The 19,138-nt window shown below is 52.1% G+C and overlaps 8 protein-coding genes across 8 annotated transcripts; 3 read left to right on the forward strand and 5 right to left on the reverse strand.

Moving 5' to 3' along the window:
- Positions 1-804: 804 nt before the first annotated feature.
- Positions 805-1,795, reverse strand: J4E87_006689 (uncharacterized protein; the record flags this gene model as incomplete). The annotated part of the gene is made up of 2 exons (XM_049378290.1): positions 805-1,678; positions 1,731-1,795. 2 exons carry the CDS (start codon positions 1,793-1,795, stop codon positions 805-807), a joined length of 939 nt encoding a protein of 312 aa, XP_049232094.1.
- Positions 1,796-2,015: 220 nt separating this feature from the next.
- Positions 2,016-2,585, reverse strand: J4E87_006690 (uncharacterized protein; the record flags this gene model as incomplete). The annotated part of the gene is made up of 1 exon (XM_049378291.1): positions 2,016-2,585. The coding sequence occupies one exon, from the start codon at positions 2,583-2,585 to the stop codon at positions 2,016-2,018; it is 570 nt and encodes a 189-aa protein (XP_049232095.1).
- Positions 2,586-2,729: 144 nt separating this feature from the next.
- J4E87_006691 (uncharacterized protein) lies at positions 2,730-4,055 on the reverse strand (the record flags this gene model as incomplete). Its single annotated transcript, XM_049378292.1, has 1 exon — positions 2,730-4,055. One exon carries the CDS (start codon positions 4,053-4,055, stop codon positions 2,730-2,732), a length of 1,326 nt encoding a protein of 441 aa, XP_049232096.1.
- A 419-nt stretch (positions 4,056-4,474) lies between these two features.
- J4E87_006692 (uncharacterized protein) lies at positions 4,475-7,105 on the forward strand (the record flags this gene model as incomplete). The annotated part of the gene is made up of 3 exons (XM_049378293.1): positions 4,475-4,594; positions 4,650-6,315; positions 6,366-7,105. 3 exons carry the CDS (start codon positions 4,475-4,477, stop codon positions 7,103-7,105), a joined length of 2,526 nt encoding a protein of 841 aa, XP_049232097.1.
- A 2,275-nt stretch (positions 7,106-9,380) lies between these two features.
- Positions 9,381-9,707, reverse strand: J4E87_006693 (uncharacterized protein; the record flags this gene model as incomplete). The annotated part of the gene is made up of 2 exons (XM_049378294.1): positions 9,381-9,674; positions 9,702-9,707. The coding sequence occupies 2 exons, from the start codon at positions 9,705-9,707 to the stop codon at positions 9,381-9,383; spliced, it is 300 nt and encodes a 99-aa protein (XP_049232098.1).
- Positions 9,708-11,367: 1,660 nt separating this feature from the next.
- On the forward strand, positions 11,368-14,146 carry J4E87_006694 (uncharacterized protein; the record flags this gene model as incomplete). The annotated part of the gene is given in 2 exon segments (XM_049378295.1): positions 11,368-13,573; positions 13,590-14,146. The coding sequence occupies 2 exon segments, from the start codon at positions 11,368-11,370 to the stop codon at positions 14,144-14,146; spliced, it is 2,763 nt and encodes a 920-aa protein (XP_049232099.1).
- A 12-nt stretch (positions 14,147-14,158) lies between these two features.
- On the forward strand, positions 14,159-16,761 carry J4E87_006695 (uncharacterized protein; the record flags this gene model as incomplete). Its single annotated transcript, XM_049378296.1, is given in 2 exon segments — positions 14,159-14,196; positions 14,211-16,761. The coding sequence occupies 2 exon segments, from the start codon at positions 14,159-14,161 to the stop codon at positions 16,759-16,761; spliced, it is 2,589 nt and encodes an 862-aa protein (XP_049232100.1).
- Positions 16,762-18,081: 1,320 nt separating this feature from the next.
- On the reverse strand, positions 18,082-18,908 carry J4E87_006696 (uncharacterized protein; the record flags this gene model as incomplete). Its single annotated transcript, XM_049378297.1, has 2 exons — positions 18,082-18,245; positions 18,299-18,908. 2 exons carry the CDS (start codon positions 18,906-18,908, stop codon positions 18,082-18,084), a joined length of 774 nt encoding a protein of 257 aa, XP_049232101.1.
- Positions 18,909-19,138: the final 230 nt, after the last annotated feature.

Raw genomic sequence — 19,138 nt, forward strand, 5'->3', positions numbered from 1 at the left:
AAACTCTAGGTAAAGATACCCGCTACCTTGTACCTTGTTGTTATGAATGGGTAGTGGTCGCTACTTTTGCTATGGTATCTCGTGAATATGGTCGTAGAATGGAGATCCTTCTTACAATGGATATGTCCGTCATGTTAAAATTAGCGCGCACTTTTACTTCATTCACTCCGACATCTTCCTACTTGGAGAGATGTGCTGTGTATCGCCAGCCCACCATATTTCGTCTTGCGAAACTACATTCGCACACTGTTGATCGTTAGAGTTGCCGTCATGATCCACGCGTACTCATCTTGATCGATACTGACGGGTCGGTCCTTCTACGGCCCAAGACTTCCGAGCCCCCCGAGACCTCAATTCGTCTCGGACCGGCCAACGATGGATTCCGAAAACCGAAGGCAGAAAGTTGGGCATTCGATGTTTTTGATGAGGGAGTTTGCCGCCGGTGATTGTTGACGAGAGGGGCCTAGAGATGTACGTAAGCTGGACTCATGTTGTTCGAATCGCAGCTGAGCATAGTAGAGGGAATAGCGAGATGGAAATTATATCTTCTTAGATATCGATGAACTCGAGACCAGACGTGATGGGGCCACTATTGTGGTATTGAAATTCAACCTCCAAGTTCAAACCAAGCACAAAACTGGTTGTCACCCATGAGTCATGGTTGTCCACCACGTTATCGCAATCTTTAACCGATGGGCACTCCTACGCTCCTCGGTATATTCTGGTTGAGCCCAGAAAACTCGAGAACGCAATTGGGGATATAGCTTGCCTTCTTCCTGTTACGGCAGGTCCTCTCCCTTCCGCCTAGACACCGCTTCGCGCAGTACTATCGCCCCTCTCGATCTCCCTTTCAAGCTCGTCCTCCCACTGCTTGATAGTACCAAGAAACATGCCTTCCCCAAATCGGTCGTCGCTTGTTGTGATTTTACACTGATAACCTGATCTTCGCAGATGTAGAATCGTCGGACGTATAAGCTGCAGAATTCCCCTGAACATCCTACCCTTGTCAATGAGCCTGAGGTTAGACATGTTCAAATCAACACATAAATGTGTAACTGTCCTCAACAGGAACAGCTCGTCGATATATCTCAGGATCTGCGCGTTTGCTGCTTCTGTCTCTCTTTCCTCGATCCAGATTCGGCGTATGAGGTTGGTGATGAGTTCGCGGGGTTGCAGACCTGCGTTGAAATAGTCTTTGTTGACCAGGTACTCGGTGGACTGATCGCGCTCGACGTAGAACGTCGTGTCCCGGTACCAAGATTCTCTGAGCTCATGAGCTACTTCAGAACCGATGACATCGGGTCGCCAGTAGCACTCTGGGCAGATAGAATACGTATCGGCATTGTCCAAGACAAATTTTACATCTTCGAAGCAGATATACGTTAGACGCGTAGTCAAATACCCGTAGATCATATCGCGGAGTTCTCGGGGTAATCTTCCGTACACGGCAGGTCCGATAGTACGGCATACAGCGACATTGTAGGCTTTTGTAGCTTCCTTGATTTCCTTGCTGACATCCCGCGCAACTCCCAAATTCGATTTGATACTATCAATAGTGGGTATCGGGGAACCATCTGCGTCGATGGTGAGGTGAAGGATATCCTCAAGGCCTTCATGTAGGTTGACAGATTGTTGGATCTCGTTGAGCGCAGTCTGTTCGTACTCGTGCTTTAGTAGTCTGTGATGTGTTAGTACTGCTGCCCGACTGCGTTACATTCATAATAACTCACTTGCGCAGCTGCTCCCAACAGCTTTTGATCTCAGCCGATTCGACCATGAATGGCGGGCTGGCCATGGTGGTGTTGCGAGCTACAAAGTATAGGGAGCTGTAACTTGAGTTGACTGAGGCCTGAGGGGTAAAGAGTACATGTGCAGTCGTTGTTGTAAGACGTTATGACGATTGTAGCGCACGGACCTGGTTACGCGTGCTCACGTGGCTGTTCCTCAAGCAAACAGGAGCAAACAAGAATGAGCCAAGTCTCAGCAATCATCAGATAGGTTCTTGTCTCTCAAGATTATGACTTCGCAAGCTTCTCCAATGCGTCTCCATCCACACGCAAGCCTACCCATGCCGTCTTCCTTTGCGCCCCTATGATCTCGCTCTCGTAGAACTTCAGACTGGGCTCATTCCAGTCCAGGCAGCTCCATTCGAGCCTCCTGCCTCCGACCTTGAGCACCTCTCCAGCGAGCTCCTTGAGGAGTCTCTTGCCATAGCCCTTCTTCCTGTAGCTCTCCTTGACGAACAGGTCTTCCAGGTAAATGCCTGGCACGCCTGTCCATGTGCTGTAGTTGTAGAAGTATAGAGCCATGCCTGCTACCGTGCCATCGGGGTCGCTGAGGAGGAGTGTACGGGCGAAGCCTTCGGAGAAGGTCGATGTGGAGGGATTGTAGTGTGCGAGGGTGCGCGTGAGGATTTCTTCAGTTGAGTCAACCTTGTCACTGGCGTTTTCGTAGAGCGCAAGCTCCTTGATAAGGGCTAGGATGGTAGGAACATCGGCACAGGCTGTTAGTAGGCTTCTACTGTAGGCTGGGGATACTCTACCTTCACGGGTCGCGTGGCGAATTGTTGCGCTTGAAGATGCCATTGTGCTTGTCAAAACGTTGCTCAATGCACTGTGGTCAAGGTAGGTTGCGGGGTGCTGCTTACTTTATGTACATGTAAGGCGTGCCCTACTAACCGCGTTCCAAGTTTGTGGGGTATGTATGTACTTAGTGCCCCGCCTCAAGGGCTACGACACTTCCCGTTTTTGTCCTCTCGCGGCAGCACGTTTCCTCTTCCATTCATCCAATTCCCTGCGTATTGGGTGCTCCTCTGGAAGCCGTTCGGCAAAGAAGGGAAAACGCATGTATTCGCCCTCGGCATTCCGTGGCTGGACATGCTGTGATTTCTCCAGCAGATGCTTCTTGGGTGTCTTCGGGATTTTGCCTGTAGCATCAACACCCGCAAAGAGCGCTTCATCTGTAGGGACGTTGTAGAGGCTGGGTTTGATGTACTTCATAGGTTCGCCCCAGACTGCTTTCCATCGCTTCTGCTCGTCGTCGTACTCGACCTTGCAGCAGAGCGTGAGGAGTTTTGTATACATGCGTTTCATGAACCTAGGGTTGATGGTATGCGGTCGCTGCACGCCTGCAGGCATGTCTGCCCGGCTGGGTTTGTCTAAGGCAATGCCTTCCGCTACTGTGCGGGCGAAGAAGTCGTCTTCTACGACTGGCTCAGCACTCAATACTGAAGCGCGACCTCTCCGTCTGACCAAATCGATCTTTCGGTCCCCAACAACCATGGCATTTATGTTGTCCCACTCTTCCGTCGGTAGTGGAGGAAGTATCCTCGTCATCGTCTCGGCATACCAGCGTCGGACATTATTGATGGCGCGCTTGATCGGCATGGGTCGCTCCCAGGCATTGTTGATAGGCGTCTTCATGGCTGGACGCTTGATCCCTCGGTGTATGGAGATGCCCTTCTGGTACTGCGACTTGAGGACGGCGCGCAATCGGGAGTAGCGGCTAGAGATGTTGATGGTGTACTCGGTCTTGGAGGCGGCTTTGGGCGCATCGAAATACTGCAGACAGCGCTTGTTGCTGTAATAGAGCTTCTGCAGCGGTGCCTGCCCTGGGTCGACGGGCGTTGCGAGTGCGCCGCCGTCCATGACATGGTCTGGCGTCAGCAACCTCTCCAGCAAGATGTACTTCCTCCTTCCCATGCGCCCATAGGCGAAGAACAGCACCTTCTGCAGACATGGTATCTCGCCCAGGTTGGCCCGCCGCAGGAAGTTCAGGCCCTTCTGCCCCTTCCTCAGCATTGGTCGTGTGCGCTCATTGATGATCGCCATCTGCCGCCTTTTGAAGCTCCTGTGCTTGTACTTCTCAACGGCCTGGACGTCGAAGGAAGCCGTCGCATTTTGCTTGGGCTGATACGCCTTGAATCGGCTGACAATGTAGCGGCGGAAGTAGGTGCGGGCTATGGCATCGGGCAGGTACGACGCCTCACGCAGCAGGGCACGCAGCAGATGGACTGGCCGCAGACGTGACGCGCTCTGCTGGAATGGCGTAGGCATGCGGGAGACGAGCCGGAAGGTAGCAGACGGGTCGTGGCCGTGCTCTGGGCAAGGAAAGTCGGGCGGCGGCTGATTGGCCGCGACGCGTAGACGCGACCTCTGGAATCTCCACTCCTCTAGAGTCTCGACGAGCGACGGCACATTCACCCCCCGCCCACCCGCATATCAACATCGAGTCCTGATACGGCGCATATCGCCTATCGCACATCGCACACTCCACCGAGGCTTCCGCTTACGGCCCACGCCTGCGCACCCCGACTGCACCTGCCCACGCTGCGCCCAGCCTCTGTCCGCGCCTGCCCCCATGATCGTTTGACCCGTACAGTCACCATCACCACGCCCGCCAGCACTGCGCTGACATAATGCAAGTCGCGCGCTCGTCGCTATCCTTTCCCGCAGGTTCGCCGCCCCAGTCGGCCATGTACGCCAACTCTCCACACAGCCAGGGACTCATGGCCGCGCCCGCTGGCTTCAACCGGTCCTTTTCCGACATGAACGGCTACCAGCAGCACGCCATGGAGAAGCCCCAGATATACACCGTAGGCACCACCACCACCGCATTTGCGCAGTCGCACCAAGTCGCTGACCATCTAGGCTGTTTACTCGGGCGTCTCTGTCTACGAAATGGAAGTCAATCGGGTCGCTGTCATGCGCCGACGCTCTGACGGCTGGCTCAATGCCACCCAGATCCTCAAGGTGGCTGGCGTCGACAAAGGAAAGCGCACCAAGGTCCTCGAGAAGGAGATACTGAACGGCGAACACGAAAAGGTCCAGGGCGGCTACGGCAAGTACCAGGGCACATGGATCTGCTACCGCCGCGGCAGAGAGTTTTGTCGCCAGTATGGTGTCGAGGATGTCTTGCGCCCGCTGCTGGACTACGATGTCAGCGTCGATGGCAACCAGGGCCAGGGCCAGGGCATCGAGACGCCCACCAAAGAGCAGGCCATGGCAGCAAACAGGAAGCGCTTCTACACCCAGAGCATGGACGGCCGCACTACTAGCCAGAGTGTCGGCGGTACCTTTTTCAGCAATATCTCCTCGACAGCGACCAGCGCACTTGCCGCCATGAACAAGGTCGCGCGACTGAATTCACCCGCACCGCGACCCGCTTCCTCCTCGCAGGGCCGGAGAAGCATGGCACGGCCGTCACAAGGACCCCTCGCCAGCCAAGAATCGTTCCGCACCAGCAGCCAGCAAAGCGTAGCATCGGAGCGTAGTTTCAGCGGGCAGAACGGACACACCGACTCAGCCTATGGCACAGGCCTTGAAGACCCGCAAGAGCCGCCAAGGAAGCGCATGCGAACATCCCAAGATGAATCCTACTCACAACCCAACGGCGCAGACATGTCCATGCGCGATCTTGGCTCGCCGACAGAACCAAGCGAGAGCTTCTACCAACACCAGACTGGACAGCGCATTGCGCTTCCCGATGGCGAGGTTCCCTCAGCCCTGCCACCTCTACCGCACCCAGACACCAAGCACAACGAAGAGAAGCAAGCCATGCTTACGGATCTATTCGCGGATCAGACTAGGACAGACTTCACGAACCATCCAGCCATACTTCACCTCTCCGGCGCAGATCTGGACATGCCAATCGACAACACCTCAAATACAGCTCTACATTGGGCCGCCACACTGGCCCGCGTGTCACTGATGAGGCTACTGGTTTCCAAAGGAGCGAATATGTTCAGAGGAAATGCCTCAGGTCAAACACCACTCATGAGTGCAGTCTCCGTCAACAACAGCCTGGACCATAGCTGCTTCCCAGAAACGCTCGAGATCCTGGCGCCACTTATCGAACTCCGTGACTCCCAGGGACGGACGATACTGCATCACATCGCGGTGACCTGTGCCATAAAAGGGCGCGCGGCCTCCAGCAAGTACTACCTCGAGGCACTTCTTGAGTATCTCGTACGCAGCAACATTGGCGCCAACCAGGTGCCTTCTTTCCACGACACCAGCAACTACCCGAAACCAATAGGATTGATGAGGTTTATGCAAGAGATGGTTAACGCACGCGACAAAGCCGGCAATACAGCTCTCAATCTCGCAGCGAGGATAGGCAATCGCAACATCATCTCTCAGCTCATGGAAGTTCAGGCGGACCCGACCATACCCAATCACAAAGGCACGAGACCGATCGACTTTGGTGTTGGCAGCGATCTCGGCGACGGCGAAGTCATAATTGCCGCAAACAGCCCCAGCAAGGGCAAGGCGCCCTTGAGCAAGGTCGAAGAGACTAGCCGAGAGATTCAACCCTGTGAGTTGGAATTCCTATCTATTACAAGAAATCCGCTAATATGGTTACAGTGATGAATGGCATTCTCCAGTCCGCTTCAATGCAGTTCACGCAAGAAGCGCGTCTGAAACAAGACACCATAGATCAAACGAATGAGCTGATCACCCAACTATCTACTCAACAGAAGCAGGAGCAACAAAGGCTAGAGTCACTACGTGCTCGGTTACGTTTACGACAAGATCGCGCTAAGCGGATATCGAATCTGAAGCGTTGGCTTGAGCCGCAACGGCATATGCTTTCTGTCAATGCAGGGGACATCGATTTGCACGAGAAGAAGAGGATAGGATACGCCGATGCGGAAGGTGCAGGCATGCTCATCAAAGAAGACGACTTGCCTTACGAGCTCCGGCAAGCAGGCGACCATCTGGATTGCCGCGCATCAGATGGAGCCCCCTATCTGTCGACAACCATTCCACTGGATCCTGCAACACTCAAACAGGTATCGCATCAGCCACAATATCAGGCCTATGCAGTCCAGCAACTCCCCGCCGCCTCCGTCCTCCAACAACGACTACACACCTACACGAACGCGAACGGTGCACTACTCAAACGGAGTAAGATGCTGAAAGAGAAGGACGGGCAACTGGAGATGATGTACCGCAAGGTCGTCAGTCTATGCACAAAGGTAGAAGAGAACAGGATTGAAGAATGTCTCGAAGGTCTGGTGGCGGCTCTGGACAGCGAAGAAGGCGAGGGTGTGGAGGTTGGCCGTGTCAGGGAATTTCTGAGGAAAGTCGAGGGCGTTGAGTAAGAATTGTCAACGATTGACACAAGCCGTTGGTTTAGCCAACGATGGATCTGGACTTTGCGACGCACACTGATGGTCATGCCGGCGAGCGGACATTCTGGCGTTGAGGGGTATCAGGATGGGACGGTTATAAACTTGCTTGCCTAGGCATGTATTGTAGCGCTTCAGTGCGGTTATCCTATTGGCGTATTATCTGGATTCGGTCCGAGAGGCGAATGCCACGAGTTTGCGTAACGCCCTTGTCAATACTATAATACTTTACGGCTTTTACGCCTTATTATTGTTGGCGATTGCCGAAGCTCAGGCAGCAGTCTAAGCTAAGAGCAATGACTGTCTCGGTTCAATAGGGTCTGACTCTTATCATCCGATGCGCTAGACACATGCAGTGAAGCGAGCCGCTACTGCCAGCCATGTATAAGCAGCCTTCAGCACCTTGAACGCTCCTACCTTCCTACACCACAATTCCTGTCAAGCATCATGAACACTCACCTCACTGAACAGCCTTTCCGCCTTCTTGATCTACCACGCGAGCTACGAGACAATATCTACGAATTTGCGCTAGGCTTCGATAGCTGTCGAACAGCTCCCTATACTATCCACGAATACTCAAACCTGCATGCGGGGGCACCCATAGTAAAGCGGCGACATCTTGGCATTAATATACTCCTCGCAAACAAGCAGATCTATGAGGAAGCAAAGCCTTTCCTGTCAAGCAGTGACATTTTCGTGTGCGTCGAGGTTCAGAATGCCAATATACAAGACTGGTTCCACGGGCCCAGCCAACCGATCCACATCTTTTCCATAAGCCACACTGGTGGCTGCATACCTGAGCCGCACCCCAGTTTGAGCGAAGAAGAGCCAAAGGTCTACCCGCATTATGAGATGCACCTCGTCTTTCAGCTCGGCCGGTTTCTTCAATCCTCTCGCTCCTCTCGCTCCTTGACAACCAGGATAGTGATGCTGTTGTCGGACCTGAGCGAGTTCTGCAAGAGATTGGAGACTGAAAGGATGTACCATGGCTGCATGAAAGCACCAGATATGGGAGTGGAGTTACGCGTCATACTGAACGCAGGTACGAACACTGATGAGGAAGGAAATTTCGAGGTTCCTTCACGGCGTATACAAGAACAGCTATTACAACCCATACGAGATGGCATCCGTCGCTGCGCCCGTCTCAAGATTGAAGGCTGCACCCATGAGGATCTTCTACAAGACACGATGCAAATCGTCAAACAACCACACTGGCCCGATGCTCATGTTCTCCTCACTGAGCTTTCGATACACAGGGAACGCGCCGATGACGCTGAGCATGCCAATGATGACTTGGCTTGCGTAGCCGCCTGCACAAAAGGTATCAGCGTGATCGACCGTCTATCCAATCACCATACGCATTTCGATGGAGGACGTCTCCCTCCATACATTCGCGCCGTTTTGAACGAAGTAAAAGAATATTCCTATCACTTCCACATCACCATCGCCCGCTGCCTACTCACCCAGCTCAATCAGCTCTCTTCTTCCGAAAATGCCCGTCTAAGAAGTCCGGAGGAGCTGTTTGAGGAGCTATCTACCATCTACGCAGATGTACACCACGTCCTCCAATACATTGTGCAAGGCGAATTCCACAAACCCGGCAGAGAAGTTGGAGTTAACTGGTTTCCCACCTTCACATACCGACCCTGCTGTTTTCCGTGCCAGGAGTCATACTACCTACTCGCGTCGGCTGGACGCATCGTCCTGGAAACTGCGGATGTGGGTGTGGATGTAAATGTGAGAAGATTCCCAGGACGTCAGACCCGGGAGCAATTCATCAAGACAACGAGAGCATATTTGCGCAAGGCTTGGGAGACAAGTTGGAAGAACGAGGTATATATAGAGGAGAGGAGACGGTTCGAGCGGATTATGGGTGCGGGTGTGGATGTAGATCCGTGGTCGGTGCAGAAGAGGTCTAAGTGGGTTGCGCCTTCGAGTTCAGGGCGCGGCCCTCGTAGCTGTTGTTCACCGGGACAACGATGGAGGGTAAACAGAGGAGACGGTTCGAGCGGATTGCGGGTGTGGAGGTAGATCCGTGGGAAGTTGATGGGTAGATGGGTTTGCAATCGTTGTTCATCAATTCGTACAGAGAGTGTTACTAAATTTCTCATTGATCGCTAACCCAGATTCTCAACCTTGAACTAATACAAATGTAAAGTGATCAGACACATTCCCATGTAGACTTCCGCATCTACCGATCACGAGCCTCCTATCCTGCGGTTCCGCCCTCAGCACTAGGTCAAGCAGCCTATTTCTGATGCTGAATATTAGACATGTTCACCAACACCTCCGCAGCAGCCTGATCAGTCATATCCTTAGTCGTCCTCTTCGGGGTCTTCTTCTCCACGGCGCCCCGGGTCTTCTTCGGAGTCTTCTTAGCAGTATCCTTAGCTATCTTCTTGGTAGATGCCTTAGTTGGATCAGTAGCCTTCCACGCACTCTTAGCCGCCTTGAGATTTTTCTTCGCTTCACTCTTCTGGTTCTGCTGCTGCTTGTATTCGGCCGCCTTGAGAGCTTTCTTCGCTTCACTTCTCCCATGTTGCTGCTGCTTATATTCGGCCTCTCTCACGGCCATCTGGTGTGCCTTCAACAAACAGTCCGCACAAGCCCCCCGCGACAGCGTGTGGTCGTCTCTGAAGATCATTCCGGGACATTTGGTGGCGACGCGAGTTATCCCCGATATTGGTACGCTAGACGCTGCACATGGAATTATTTGTACATGTTCTTGGAGGTACGGTGCGTGGTCTGGCCCACATTGCCTGCAATCGGGACAGGTTTGGACGCGGATGCCTGTACACATGTTCGAGTTGCTGTGGGTAGATCTGCTGGTTCGTGGGCTTGGTAGACACGCGGCTTTGGTAGTGTTGAGCTTGTTGGAAGTAGGGTGGCTAGACACGTGGTCGATATCAAATCGATGTAATTAGGCGGGTTTAGTGTAGTGCTTTCTTGATCGATAGTTATGTATATTTGAGGAAGTAGATGTTTCGAGGACTCGAGAGCGATTTATATCTTACAGATACATTGAAATTCACACTTCTAAGCTCAAAAACTGCTAAATCACATTGCAATATCACAGTACACATGTAGCACCTCCGCCATTCAAATAGCACCAGTATCTCCATCATCAAATCCGCCCTATTGATCTCCCCACAATTTCTTCCTCTTGGTCTTCACATCCTTGTCAAATCTCTCCTTCGCCAGCCTCATTCTTTCCAGTCTCAGTTCGTTCGGCGTCATTTTCCCTTCTGCCTTCCTCTGTTCAAATGTCTTCCGTGATTTACAGACTGCACAGTCCCCTTTCTTTCCAATTTGATCGCGCATGATGGATTCGCATTTAGGCCTTGAAGGTTCCTTTTCTGTTATTGAGTTTATGAATGCTGGACATCGGATCCATTTTGTACCGCCCTGGAGGTAGGGGTCGTGGGCTTTGCCGTTGTTGCCGCAGTCGGGGCAGACTTCGCTGTTGACGCCGATGCACATGGTTAGTCGCGGCGAGGTGTGATGAAGTAGTGGGCGGCCGCTTGTTGGTTTGGTAATCAGGTGGCCTCTGCGAAGTTGATTTGGTGGTAAAGATGGGAATTTCGGATTTGGTAGAGCTTCTAGCGCTGTGCAGTTCCCGGCTGTTTGGTTTAATCCTAGGCGATGGGTGTAAGCGCAGTGGTTAAGTCTGGTTATGTCTGCACACTCCCAGAGAGCTAAATTTATGGTCAGCGTGCTTGTAATAAACAATTCACTGGAAGGCTAAACTTCACTCTCTAACTTTTGAAGAACTGCTATATCACAACGAGCACGCGCGATGCTTTTTACTTGAAAGTTTGATCGTGGGGTCATTATGCTTGTTGCTCGAATAGGAATTCAGTTAGAATATAGATATTGAAGTGCTCTTGAAAAGAATTCAGAAGAACTGGTCAGTCACAGTTCTCAGACTTCAAGATTACACACCAGGATATGACCAACGCAGGCTTCCAGGTGCTGATCTGGTGATGGTCTGAGCCTCTTCACGCACCCGAGTTCGACATCAATACCGCACATTCAACGAAAGCTTCACAATCTTGTTTTGGAATATCACCTATGTCAGATATAAAGTCCTAGACGTAGCCAGTGTTCTGAGGCCATTCTTTTAACTCTATATTTACCCCAAATAGACACCAACTTATGACATCATACAGGCAGGCCTGATCTTACACACTTCCCAGTCCAACCAATCGAGTTACATACCAACGACATCATATATCATGGCGATCGCACAACCAGCCATCGCTGTTCATGTCGCTATTGATCCACGCAATCAAGGACTTCCCACTGATGACTACGACACCGATGAGTCATATCATAGCGAAGTCAGCGATGAAGATACTAGAGACAAAGTAGAAGACAATAGTGACGTGGAAGAGGAGTTTGATAGCAAGGTTGAAGGTACAGGGGACGACGAAGATGAGCACTTGGAAGACAGCGACGTTGACGGCAGTGACTACGAGCGAACTTCAGACGATGAGACATCTGAGAGCGACAGCGAACATGAAGACGGCGGGCTGCCACATCATAAGTCAGCCAGCAATGTTCAGATACCGCCTGTTGGCTACCCTCAACAAGCTTCCGTGGTTCCAGAAGCACTGAGGCCAGGACCGAATGACCATGATCCGCGGGCAATGCCTCCACAGCAACGCCAAACTTCTAGTCCAAAAGTTCCAGTGCATTCATATACGCCTTCTGAATTGCGACAAGCAGATCAGCGTCAGGATATCCCTATCCAACACCAGCGCTTCCAAGACGTTGCTCCGTTTCCTCCGCAACCTGCACAACCCTCCCGAACAAGCCTGCCGTTATGGCAGCAGCCCTACCAGCGTTCGATACAAGAGGAGGAAGCGGAAGACGAATATGAAGAAGAAGGGGAGGAAGAAGGCACCGACGACTATGACGATCTAGCGCGGGGACCGATTTCCCAAGGACAGTCATACGAGTCAGCAGGACGTCAAATGCAGATGCCTTCTCAGGATCAGGTAATGGAGCGACAACGTCAAGAGCAAATCAGAGCTGCACTGGCAAAGAAGGCTTCAGACGAGCGAATGGCGCAAGAACAGGAAGCGGCTGAAGCCGCGGCGGAAGCAGCGCATTGTCAAGCGCAGCGACAACAGATCCAAGCCCAAAGACAAGAAATTGACAGGAAATGCCAAGAGAATATGCAAGCTGCCATGCATCAGAGACAGCTAGCGCAGCAGCAAGCGCAGGAAGAGGAAGAGGAAGAAGACGAGCTCGCAGCACAGCAAGAAGCTGCAGTAGCTGCGGCCAACGAGACTGCTCGGAGAAAGTTCGAATACGAACAGCGTCAACAAGCACTTCAGATGCAACGGGCGCAGCAGAAGTATGCGGATGATGAACTCGCCGCCAGGGAAGATGCGGATTGGGCTGATCAGGAAGCTGCAAAGGCCGAGGCACAGCAACGGGCCTTTCAACAGCAGCAACAGTGGCAAGAACAGCAAAGTGCCCAAGACGATGAAGAATACCAGGCACAACAGCAGGCACAGTACCAACAGCAACAGTTGCGAGAACAACAAAAAGCCCAGGAAGTTGCAGATAAAGCTGCTCGGAAGCAAGCAGCAGACGAAGCCCGCCAGTTCGCAAAGCAAGAGAAAGATGCGAAGAAGGCGGAGGAGAAAGCAGCAAAGGATGAGAAGAAAGCACAAGAGAAGGATCGAAAGGATGAAAAGAAGGCTGAAGAGAAAGAGCGAAAGAATGAGCAGAAAGAGGCTGATCGAGAGGAACGTGACACTCGTCGAGTGGAAGATCAGGAGGCCAAACGCGAACGAAAGGCCGAGGACGATGAACGGCGAAAAGAACAGCGCGAGATGGATCGTGAAGCCCAGAAGGCTAAGCGGGCGAATGATATAGAGATGAAAAGGACACGGGCAGAGGAAATGCGGGAACGTAAAGCCGAGGATGCCGTTCAGCGCCAACAGCAACAGGAGATCGATAGAGAAGCCCGCAAGACTCAAAGGGAACTCGATGCGGCCGAAAAGACTCAACGCGCACAAGAGCAAGCTGAGCTCAGAGCAGAGGAAGCATCTCAACGTATTGAGGAACGATCCGTTACACAAGAGGCCAGAAAGGCGGAGCGAGAAGCCCAGAGGCAGATGCATTTAGCTGAGAAGCGCGGCACGATGGAGGCCACGGCTGCTGAAGCTAACCATCGTATGGAAGAACATGCCATGGAACAAGAAGCAAAGCGTGCCGAGCGGGAAATGGAGGTCCAGAGACGCCAGGCCGAACTAGAAGATAAAAAGGCTCGACGAGGCACTGAAGCTGAGGAGAAAAGATTGAGAAAGGAGAGTGAAGACGAAGAGCGAGCGCACAAGAAAGCAGCTGATCAGGAAAAGAAGACTCATCAACAAGAGGAGAGGCAGCGTATGCAGGAAGAGGAGGACGAGCGACGGATGGAGGCGGGTAATGCTATGGCGAGACCGCCACCCGATGGGAACACGGCAGCTGGAGGACATAATGAGGCCCAAGGACACCATGATCAACAACATGGCAGTCACTCGGACGAAAATCATGGCCACCGACAAGGTAGACACCCAGATGCGCAGCATGGTGACCCTAGAGGTCCTAATCACGCAAGAGGAAATCATCAAGATCAAGCAAGACAACCTGGACAACAGGGTCAACGAGACGGTCGCCATTGGGACGTTAACCATGGCCACCAACAGGGAAGATACCCAGATACGCGACATGGCGATTCTAGAGGTCATGACCATCCGGGCGGAAATCATCAAGATCATGCGAGACAAGGACAACAGGGTCGACAAGACGGTCGCCATTGGGACATTAACCATGGCCATCAACAGGAAAGATACCCAGATACACGACATGGCGATCCTAGAGGTTATGGTCACCCAGGCGGAAATCATCCGGAGCACGCCGAAGAAGGACATGGTGACGGACTACGTCAAGAAAGACACCCATATATGCAGCGCGGCGATCCTAGGGATCGTGGTCACCAAGGCGAGAATCACATAGATCACGCCAGTCATGGACGTGGTGATGAACTACACCTGGGTATACACGGCGTACCAGGACCAAGGCAACACGCACAGGCGGGACGAGAAGCGCAGGAGGCAAATTTGGAGGCTGCGCAGAGCCCTAATAGCCCCAACGCTCAAGGCAAAGGCATCAACAACGGAAACGGCGCGAATGCGAACGGTGCCAAGCAAAAACCTGTGATGGATCGAGAGTTGGTCTTGCAGGGAAGAAAGGACAGGAAAGAGGCAAAGAAGTTGAACAAGGCTGCGGGGAATGACGCCAATTCTCAACAAGAGAACGCAGGTGAACCGGTTAAGGAAGGCACAGTCGACACACAAAAATATGCTGCTAAACAACCTGCGCGTACGGAGGCTGAGATAAAAGAAGCGCGGGCGGCGAAGAAGAAAGCGAATCAAGACAAGAAAGCCGCGAAGAAAGAAGCTAACGCCCAGAAAGAAGCTGCTGCCTCGGGTACCAAACATGACAATACGACTAAAGATCAAAAGGGCGCAGATGGTCCAGCCAAGGGAAAGCAGAGCACAGAAGACAGCGCAAAGACTAATCAGAAGATTGACAACCACACGATTACCAACAAGACGGTCAACAACCAGACAATCACCAATCAGACGATTACCAACCGAACGATCAACAACGAACATGTTACGAACGCCAAGACCGAGAAAGGGCCCTCTAATAAACATATCATCAAGGAGAAGAGAGCCCTAAGAAAGGCTAAGAAAGAAAAAGACGCCGAGCACAAGGACGCTGAACATAAGGATTCTGAAAACAAGGGTTCTGAACACAAGGATGCTGAACATAACGACGCAGAACTTAAGGAGAGTAAGAACGGTGGAGCGAAGTCGGACAGTACCGACGCAGACTCCAAAGTCGCCAACAAGAAGGCTAAGGATGAGAAGAAGGATGCGGATGCAAAGAAGAAAGCCGAAGCGAAGGAAGCAGCATCGAAACTGGAAATAGTGCACAAGGCTGAGAAAGCTGATGAGAAGAGCGAAAAGAAGGGGGGTGAGAAGGTTGGTAAGGAAGTTGTTCCATTTACCAACAAGCATGCCGATAAGTCTGGGGAGCCAAGTGCTGCGAAAGCTGAGAAAGATGCTCAAAAAGCGGAAGAGGCCCGGAAGAAGCTCGAAGCTAAACGAGTCGCATCTGAGAAGAAGGCCCAAGACAAGGAGGAGAAGTTGAAACTGAAGTCTCTCATAAGGCCTGAGTCCTCTGATGCCAAGAAAGCCGCCGAAGCAGAGAAGCAAAGACTGAAGCTCGCAGCCAAGGAAGCGGCCAAGGACAAGAGGCTCGAAGCTAAGCAACTCGCAATCGATAACAAGCCACATGATAAGGAGCAGAATTTGGATCACAAATCCAGCGCGAGGGAATTCCAGTCGCTTGAAAGCCATACACAGAGCTCTGAACATCGAAAATTCAGCTTATTCAGATCGAGTGCGAAGCATGAGACCACGGATACCAAAGCGGCCGAGAAGGCGGAGCAACAGAGGCTGAAGACAGCAGCCAAAGAAGCCGCAAAGGGACAGAAGCTGATAATGCAAGCCGAAGCGAAGGAACAGAAGCTCATCACCCAAGCTGCAGCGAAGGAACTGCGCACAGCCTCTAATAAACCTGCAAAAGAACAGACGCTCGTAACACTGGCCACCGCCAAACAAGGAGCCGCCGCACGAAGAGACCAAGAAAAGGAAGAGAAACGTCAGAAGAGAATAGAAGCCCGATTGATGATTGAGCAGCCGAAACAAGAGCGGAGTTTGGTCAAGTTTGGAAAGAGAGAGCATGATCAGCCGAAACAAGAGCAAAGTCTGGTCTTATTTGGAAAGAAAGCCCATGATCAGCCGAAGCAAGAGCAAAGTCTAGTCAAATACGAAAAGAAAGCGCAGGATGAAGCCGCCAAGAAACAACGGAAGGCAGAGGAAGAGGAAGAGAAACGCAGGAAGAAGGAGGACGCCCGCGCTCAAGCAGAGCGTCGGAAGGGAGAGCAGGCGAAGCTAAAAGCAGAAGAAGAGGAGCTTAAAGCCCAGAAGAAAGAGAAAGACATAGCTGTAAAGGCAGAGAAAGATAGACTAGCAGCAATCCAGAAGGAAGAGAAGAAGAAGCTTAAAGCTGAGGAGGACGAGAAGGTCGAAGCTTTAAAGAAACAGCACAAAGAAAAGGAAGAAGAAAAGAAACGCAAGAAAAAAGAGGATGAAGAGTTTTCTAGAGCTCAACATATGGCAGACCAAGAGAAAGGTCGAGCCGCAAAGGAACAGAAAGATAAGAAAGAAAAGGAAGAGAAGCGCAAGAAGAAGGAAGACGACGACTTCGAGGCAGCGCTTCGAAGAGCAGAACAAGAGAGGACTAAAGCTGAGCGGCAAAAGAAAGAGCCAGTTGCAAAGGCAGAGTTAGTGAATGACGCCGCGTTCAGGGAAAAACTTAATAACCAGCATAAAGAATGGGAGAAGAAGAAGAGGAGAGACGCTGCGAAGAGTGCTGCGAAACCAGCGGCAGTGTCGGGGTCTACAGGTGCAAGGAATGCTGCTCCTACTAGGAAGGCTGCTCCTGCTAGAAACGCTGCTCCTGCTAGAAACGCTGCTCCTGCTAGAAGGCGGAGGTAGATGGGGAGTCGAGACTGTTCGGTGAATGCTGTACAATGATGTACTGGTGGTATGTAAAGTCGTCCGTGATATAGCCTGCGTCTTTCTATCCTCCGAACCTCCATGTGTAATACTCCACGCCAATCCACATTCCCACCAACTCTTACAACTCCCCAATGCTACTCACACCCCTCCAAACTCTTCTTGTACTCCTCCCACAACTCCTCAACCCCCTTCCCACAACACCCCTTCCACAACACCTCCCCATCATACTTCCTCTCCCTCATCCCCTCATTCAACCTCCTAACAACATCCTCCCCATGCTCCTTCTCCAACCACTCCAAAAAGTACCCCGTCCGCTCATACCCAGCATCCCACTCACAATCCCCATGCCTCTTCCAATGCGGCGGCGCAAACCCCGCCTTCAACCTCACCCAATCCGCGACTCCTTCTGTTAACCCCGTCGGCGCACTCCCAAACCCACTATGCTGCCAACAATGCACCATTTCATGCACGAGTACACCTAATATCTCTTCCTTCTGCCGCGACTCGGGCACGTGCGAGATGTAAGACGTGTTTAGGTGGATTTCCTTGTGGTCGTCGTCGAGATCGAGACCTGTTGTGTATGCGACTCCGTCCATTTCGCGGAGGACTAGCGTTACGGAACGCGTGCCTGGTATGCATGTTTTGGGGAGCTCGCTGTAAAGGTGTGTGAGGACTGTGGCGACGGCGTGTTCGAGCGCGTGCGACGCGTGTGTGAGGCGTAGGAAGGCGCGGGTGCCATTTGAGGAGAGGTCGCGGAGTTCGAGGCGGAGAAGAGGTTTGCGCGTTGGAGTTACGGCGTCGGTGACGAGTGGGAGTTGGGTAGTTGGGTCGGCGAGGGTGGTTGCGTTGGTGGTGGTTGTGTTGAAGGGGTGGGTTGGGGGTAGTGCGGAGGACTGCGGGGCGGGTGGGGTGGAGGACGTTGGGGTGGTTGATGACATGGTCTGGTATTGCTTTGGTGTCTTCATTGATTATTTCTGTAGAGGATTTGAAGGGGTTTTTTTTATAGTGGAAGAGTTGGAGGGTTGTTGCTGCCTAGATGTGGTGCTATGGTACGCAAGAGGGAGACGTGCACTGGTCCTCGGCGAACGATAAGATACCGAGCGATGGTAACCGCAAGGCCTTACTCTCATCAAACCAAACAAATCGTCTAGATTTACTGACCTTCTATCTTTCTTCGAATCTAGTCTATCGTCTAGTCGTAATCATCATTGTCGTAGAGTTCTGGAAGTACGCACGGTGTGCCCGTGCAAACTCCAGTCTATCGCTTATTCCCATCATATGGATCCATGCATCTTCTCACGAACTTTTGAACACCTCTGGGAAGATCTTCCGTAGCTCCTGCAAGCTCCTGATTTGGTACTTGCTGGCCGGCTGAGCAGGTGCAGGATCTTTCTCGTCAAGCAGATGCGCCGTCTTCCATCCCCGTCCCTCTGCTGCCTTGCAGTTGATGTAAGAGTCATCTGTATCATTGTATTAGTAGGCTACAATAATACGAGATGTTATGAGCACTCACCAACGAAGTAGCACTTCTCGTTCGACTTGATGCCAGCCTCCGCCATCGCCTTGTCGTACATCTCCACGTGCGGTTTGCAGTAGAACTTGTCCGAGCCATAGTCGCAGAAAGTGATACCCTCGAACAGATCGTCAATCTGCAGAAGCTTGACGACGCGCTTGCCATGGGTGATGTACGCATTAGTGAAGAGCCATAAGCGGCACTTGCTTGTGTCGATGTCCTCGATCAGCTTGCGCAGTTCGGGGTTGGGCTTGATGACATCTTCCAGTGGTAACGCGTCATCTACTTTGCTGTTGTACTCCAGCGCATTGACTTTGTGGTGTCGGACGAGCCCTTCGATCGCAAGACCATATTCGCGGTAATAGCGGTAGTGGAGTTCATTGGCGTCTTCTTGAGACAGGCTGAGGTGGTTCTGGAAGAATTGATCGATCAGCTCAGCCATCATCCGGTGAATATCAAGACTCTTGGGGTAGAGGCAGTTGTCAATGTCGAAAAAGAAGACTGGCTTCTCGTTCTCGTCGACCTCGGCGCTGTTGTTTGCGGTTGAGTCATGCTGAGGGTGTGACCGGTACTCCATGGTCTCTGGCGGTGCTGCTGTGTTGAACGACATGATTTTGGTTCTTTTGATACCAGACAAGCACTCGAGACGATGATTGATTTCAGATATCGAAAGGGTGGGATATGCGTGTCCGGGGCAAGTGGCGCTGGAAGATTCCAAAGGTTGTCTGCTTAGTGTAAGTTTCGAGTTATGACGCACGGGATATAGTGTTGGCGTCATACCTTGTCGCAGGATCACAGACCAAAAGAAAGCCAATCTTCACTGTTTCTCTCGACTAGATG

This window comes from Alternaria ethzedia, assembly GCF_023757985.1.
Source record: "Alternaria ethzedia strain BMP 0044 chromosome Unknown scaffold_16, whole genome shotgun sequence".
NCBI lineage: Eukaryota > Fungi > Ascomycota > Dothideomycetes > Pleosporales > Pleosporaceae > Alternaria > Alternaria ethzedia.